Consider the following 6377-nt stretch of genomic DNA (forward strand, 5'->3'; position numbering starts at 1 on the left):
TCCATTTATCGAGAAAGCTATAATTTTCTTAGAAGTCAAGTGTATTGCAATAATGCATAGTCAGAACTGAGAATCACGTGCCAAAATCCCTCAACTTTTTCCTCCCTTAACTGTCTCCCATCACTGACCCCATGGTGTTTTCAGAACGGTCACTTCAAGCGTAGGTTGATATGCAGCAGCTATCTTCTCGCAGCCGGGTGACCTTGAGGCAACATCTCAAGGAGATACAGCAGTTAATTTCATTTTCCCCCAAGCATCCCCATTTCCTATACTCTCTGACAGACTGTCACATGGTAGCAAAGCACAAGTAAGCATAAGGTGGCAGCTGACCCCTAGTTTTACAAAGTGACCACTTTGCTTAACTTGTTACCTTTCTGTCTTTTGGGGGGGTTTAGTCTGTGAAGACCCTGAGCCTCAAGATTGCTACCATGGAATCTACTTTGCTATGCTTCTAGCGGGTGTTGGCTTTCTTTTGCCTTACAACAGCTTTATCACAGATGTTGATTACCTTCATCACAAATACCCAGGTACGTGTTGTTTTTTTCCCCCTCTTCCAAAGTTCTCCGAAAGTTTTGAAAGTCTTTTGTGGAGCTCTCTTATGGAATGAAAGCTATTAGAAGTAGGCATTGTAACTGATTTTCCACATACATTCACAACACTCCCGACCTTCGCTCTTTCCGCCGTGATCTGAAAACCTATTTATTTGAACAGGCCGGCCTGGTTTAAGGGTTTGGGGTATTTTTAATTATTTATTGTTAGGGCTTAATTAATTTAATTTTATTTTAACTTTTGTATGTAATGCTTTTATTGCCCTGTACACCGCCCTGAGTCCTTCGGGAGAAGGGCGGTATAGAAATTCAATTAATAAATAAATGAATAAATAAATAAACACACGCCATGAGTAGAAGGTTGTGCCTTTTGGGTTCCAACTGTCTCATAATAAGCTTTGGCTAGCATGGTTAGTGGCAAAGGGTTTGTGGTCCAAAACATCAGGAGAACCACCGATTTAAGGATTGAGAGACTCTAAAGCAGGATGTTCATCCTTGCAACTTTAAGACTTGTAGACTTCAACTCCCAGAATTCCCCAGCCAGCATGGAATTCTGGGAGTTGCAATCCACAAGTCTTAAAGTTGCCAAAAGTGGACACTACTGCTCTGCAGATGTGTTTTTATCTGCAAAATCCCACTTGTTCAATTGAATCCTGAGCTTGGCATGCCTTTTTCTTAACCCAAGATAGTATTAATATAATGAAGTTGGAATAGCTGGATGACAAGATGAATTTATTATGGAATTATTGATAAAGCCTCCTCCTCTTCCTGCTCTTCATAAGCTTCCAACTTTTGTTGAACCTAAGGAACACCAAGAGCACTTCACTGCGTATTTTTCCTTTCCTCCTTATTTTTTTTAATTAAATTTATCTGCCTACCTCTGATCCACCCTTTTTTCACCTGTTTACACATCCCACAAAGCTGGATTATGATTTTCTTGGTTTTGGTTTTGCATCTTGTGTGAACTCAATCAATGGTTATTCAACATACCTTTGTGAAGCAAGGCCCTGATTTAACATGATGTATGAACCAAAGTATTGTATCTTTCTGTAGGGACCTCTATTGTGTTTGACATGAGCCTAACCTACATCTTAGTAGCCTTGGTTGCTGTCATTCTCAACAATGTTCTGGTCGAAATGTTGAGTCTTCACACCAGGATCACCGTGGGTATGTTCAGAATCCCTTTGTCTTCTCCATCTCACTTCTTGGCTTCTGATCCTCACCAAGGAAGTTGTAGTCAGGGCTAAAATCTTCTATATGTCTTCTCTTCTCCATGTCTTCCTTCAAAGTTCCAGAAGGAAGCCATAGAGAAGTTACCTGAATATTACTTATTCTCAATGATTTCCATGGTGCAGAACTTATATGTCAGAAGATAAACATCTGGAATTTGTAGTATCCTTGTCTTTCTTTGGCAGCAAGCTTCTTTTTGGGCTATTGTTCATTTCAGGATATCTTTTCGCTTTGGGTCCTCTTCTCTTTGTGAGCATCTGCGACGTCTGGCTTGATCTCTTCTCCCAGCATCAAGCTTACGCTGTCAACCTCATGGCAGTGGGCGTGGTGGCCTTTGGCTGCACAGGTATGTGTGGGAACGGGAGCAGAAGCTTTCCCAGCCTTCCAGATATTTAAGAACAGAGCTGTCCTTGGTGGAACTCATAAATGACATCATTCTTGACCAAAAATAAGTCAGGGAGGTGGTGGAGAAGAAGTCCCTTAACGAAGATGAAATCTAATAAATCTAAGCCTTCTTGACTTAGGTGTCATAACTCTCCTTCTCCTTTGCTTGCTCAACTTTATCTCCCCCTTTTAAGTGCAGCAATCCAGTTTCTATGGTTACACCGGGATGTTGCCCAAGCGGTACACTCAAGGAGTGATGACGGGCGAAAGTGAGTATTGCCTTAATACTGTGCACTGAAGTCTGAAGGATGTGCAAGCAAGACATTTCTATCTGCCTCTTAATAATTCATTCTCATTTCTGGGGCTGCCTTTCAAAATAGGAACATTAAACCCATTGGTGGTTGCTAGGTTTGGAACAGCCTTGTTGGTCAATTCCAACCGAAGGCGTTGAAAAACAAAAGAGCTAAAGGCAGCTGGGAAGTCGATATGGATCATCCTGAAATTAGTGACTATATCCTTCTAGCTTGTGCTGGAGAGAGAGAGAGAGAAGAACTCCAAAAGACAAGAGGACTCAAGAAGGGCCTCAAGGAACATATGGCCCCTATGAACTTGCCCAATGATCCTTCTCGCCTCTCTGGACACGTGTAGAGTTTAAACCCTGCTTAACGTGGTTTTAGGGGAGGTTTACTAGCACAAACAATCAAAAGACAACTTGGGAACTATCTCCTTCATAAATCTTTAGACTATTTAGTGGGATGGAGGAGCTGAGATGTAGGGTGGACCAGGAAGACCTCTTGACCTTTTGTGAAGGAAACCAAGCCTTCTTGATCATAGGGTGTTCTTAGTGCTAACACAAAAACCCAACTCCATCTCTCCCTGTCAGGTACCGCTGGAGTCATCATCTCCCTGAGTCGCATCTTCACTAAGCTTCTTCTGTCGGATGAGAAGGGGAACACCATGATCTTCTTCTGCATCTCCATTGGACTGGAGCTGACTTGCTTCCTCCTCCACCTCCTGGTCAAACAAACCTACTTTGTCAGGTATTACACCTCCCGATCCCGGAACAAGGCCTCCGAGTTCAAAGGGTCGATGGACAATGGTGTCGGATACAGAGTCCACCATGATGTCACAGCAGAAGGCATCCGATTTGTAAGTTGTGGCCAGAAATGTTTTGTGCTCCTTCTTGAGTTTTGTGTTTTGTAGAGAGAGACTTTTCACCAACCTGGTATCTTCTGGAAAGATCAGTTTTATAGTTTTGAGAATTGGTTACTTACTCGACCCATTGGGAGGATGGGTCTAAAATAGTAGGATCAGAAATAGCTTCTAAACCCCCCCCCCGAGATGACATTAATCAAATATGGCAGAAAAAGTAACATAATATTCCTTTTTTTCTCTTTTTCTTTCCTTCCTTCCTCTCTCCTGTTCTCCCTCCCTTCTTTTCCTTGCTTTTTCTCTTTTCCTTCCTTCCTTCCTCCTTCCCTCCCTCCCTTTCCTCTTTTTTCTTCCATCTTTCCTTCTTCCCTCCCCCCTCCCTTTGCTTTCTAATCCTTCCTTCCTTCCTTCCTTCCTTCCTTCCTTCCTTCCTTCCTTCCTTCCTTCCTTCCTTCCTTCTCACTGCTGGAAAAACCTCATCACCACCAGTATCACCTTTAGCAATAAAATATAAACCAAAATGCAATTGTACAAATATTGAAAAGTTAAGCCTATTAAAGATTGTAAATGGGATGGATTTTGTGGTGCAAAGGATCTAAGGATTGGCTGAAGGAGGGAAATGGCGACCCCTTCTGGTGGAAGAAGTTAACTCAAGTAAATTCACGGTGACAGAAGAGACGGGAAGATTAAGCAAGATACATTAGTTCTGATCAGAGGGCTTTGTAGTTCTTTGGGGGAAATTTCAACCTCCCCTTTGGCACAAGGGATGGTTCTCAGAGGAACGAATAATCATGTGAACTGCAAGAGTTTGGTGTTATAGCTAAAACGTTTGGTACAGTTAAGGAAATCTGGATTTAAATCCACTTTCAGGGTTGCATTGTAGAGAAAAATTAGCAGCCACATATACCGTCTGAGCTCCAGAGATTTAATGAAAAAAGAAAGAAAGAAGAAAGAAAGAAAGAAAGAAAGAAAGAAAGAAAGAAAGAAAGAAAGAAAGAAAGAAAGAAAAAGAAAGAAAGAAAGAAAGAAAGAAAGGAAAGAAAGAAAGAAAGAAAGAAAGAAAGAAAGAAAGAAGAAAGAAAGAAAGAAAGAAAGAAAGAAAGAAAGAAAGAAAGAAAGAAAGAAAGAAAGAAAGAAAGAAAGAAAGAAAAAATCTACTTATGCCAGGAGAGATTCATGCATAATTGGCATGTTGGCTACAATAGAAATCCTTCATGTTTAAAAGCAGTGTACCTCCAAATTATTTAAATTATTACCATCATTGCAACCTCCCCCTCCTCCTCCACTGAGCTGTGCTGAAAGTTCTTGGCAACCAACTTTGATGCTGACTATTTCTCTCTCCTTTCGCTCCAAGGAGAATCGGCCCCCCAGACAAAATGTGTCCCCTCCCGACACCTTTGCAGAGGCAGGGGAGCTGGCTGGCAGTGGCACCTACGTCAGGTTTGATGTCCCTCAACCTGAAATCAAAAGGAGTTGGCCGAGCTTCAGAGGTAACTATATCAGAGCCTCAAGGGGAAAGGCCGGAGACTGGCGCTTCCTGAGAGCTTGTTTGTGTGCATTTGGTTCTTTTTCATACAATTGCCTTTTCAGAGGGAGGAAAGGAGGAAAAGGGGGTGGGGAGAGGGAGAGGGAGGGAGAGAGGGAAAGGAAGGAAAGAAGAAGGGAAAAAAGAAGAAAAAAAAGAAAGTGAGAAGGAAGGAAAATAAGAAGGGGAGGAAGAAAGAAAGAGAAAAAAAGAAAGAAAGAAAGAAAGAAAGAAAGAAAGAAAGAAAGAAAGAAAAAGAAAGAAAGAAAGAAAGAAAGAAAGAAAGAAAGAAAGAAAGAAAAAGAAAGAGGGAGGGAGGGAAAGAGAAAAAGAAAGAGAGAGAGGGGAGGAGGGAAAGAAAAGAAGGAAGGAAGGAAGGAAGGAAGGAAGGAAGGAAGGAAGGAAGAAAGAAAGGAAGGAAGGAAGGGTGGGTTCCAGTCTTTCTTTTGGCAATTAGACGCACCACCTGTCGCACTTCTTTCCATCACCTATTCCAGGTCACCTGCCTGGTTTCACATGAAGGCAACAAGCCAGGAGGAAAAGCACGTCTGGCTTAACTGCTTTGTTTCTCTGCATTCCGACAGACATGATGCTCCATCGCTACGTTGTCTCCCGCGTGATCTGGACCTACATGGCGTCCATCGCTGTGACTTACTTCATCACCCTGTGCCTCTTTCCTGGGCTGGAATCGGAGATCCGGAACTGCACGCTGGGCGAATGGCTCCCCATCCTCATTATGGCCGTCTTCAACCTGTCCGACTTTGTGGGCAAGGTAAAGCCTCTTGGCCAAGATTCTGCCCAATGGCCCGAGGACCGGGCACCTCTCTGCAGGAGGGGGAACCCCCCACTCTGCAGGGAATCACGGGGCGACAGGTGCCATCCACCCGCTGGAATTGGGAACAGCCAAGATCTGAGATATGTACCCTTTGCCCTTGGTTCTCCGATGGGGGTCGCAGGGTGAGCAAAGATGAAGCAAGCCGTGGGTCACATCAAAGGGGAGGAAGGACAAGGATCTCTTTGATGTGTCCTCTTCTCCCCTTCTGTCTCTGACCCTCCTTTCTCTCTCTTCCCCCCCCCCCCCTCCTCCCCAGTTTCATCTTGCATTCCAAGCTGTTCTGTTGGGGAAAAAGACTTTGAAACCAGGAAAAAAGTTGCTTGAAAAATATTCAAGGGACACCCTTGGTTCAGAAACGTTCAGAAGACGTTTCCACTAATATATCCCAGATGGATTCTTACCTCTGCCCGTCTTTAACAGGGGCACAGAATCCCAGGTCCTCTGGTTCAGCGAGCCTCCCCAGCCTGTGGCAGTCTATCTGTGAACCCCAGACCATTGGCTTTGCCTCCGTGTGGGGAGAAAGGCTCAAAACACATCCAGGAAATCTCTCTCAAGTTTTCTTTGGTGGATTCCGCCGTTCCTTTCAGCGTTCAATTCTCCCTCCGCATTTGCAGATTCTGGCCGCGCTGCCTTACGACTGGAGGGGGCCCCACCTCCTCCTCTGCTCCTGCCTGCGGGTGGTCTTCATCCCCCTGTTTATCCT

General features: G+C 43.9%; 1 protein-coding gene across 3 annotated transcripts in view; it reads left to right on the plus strand.

Annotated features, from left to right (window-relative positions):
• The window catches only part of SLC29A4 (solute carrier family 29 member 4), a gene marked incomplete at its 5' end in the record, with an annotated part of 23037 nt that overhangs the window by 8210 nt on the left and 8450 nt on the right, over positions 1-6377 (plus strand). For all 3 annotated transcript variants that reach the window (XM_081338432.1, XM_081338431.1, XM_081338433.1), the window contains 8 exons: positions 396-527; positions 1602-1715; positions 1996-2124; positions 2357-2431; positions 3046-3311; positions 4669-4804; positions 5424-5611; positions 6289-6377. The exon at positions 6289-6377 is cut by the window's right edge and continues 152 nt beyond it. In XM_081338432.1, coding sequence (XP_081194558.1) covers positions 396-527; positions 1602-1715; positions 1996-2124; positions 2357-2431; positions 3046-3311; positions 4669-4804; positions 5424-5611; positions 6289-6377 — 1129 coding nt within the window. The remainder of the gene's footprint in view (positions 1-395; positions 528-1601; positions 1716-1995; positions 2125-2356; positions 2432-3045; positions 3312-4668; positions 4805-5423; positions 5612-6288) is intronic.

Source organism: Vipera berus (assembly GCF_964194415.1).
Source record: "Vipera berus genome assembly, chromosome: 13".
Classification (NCBI taxonomy): domain Eukaryota; kingdom Metazoa; phylum Chordata; class Lepidosauria; order Squamata; family Viperidae; genus Vipera; species Vipera berus.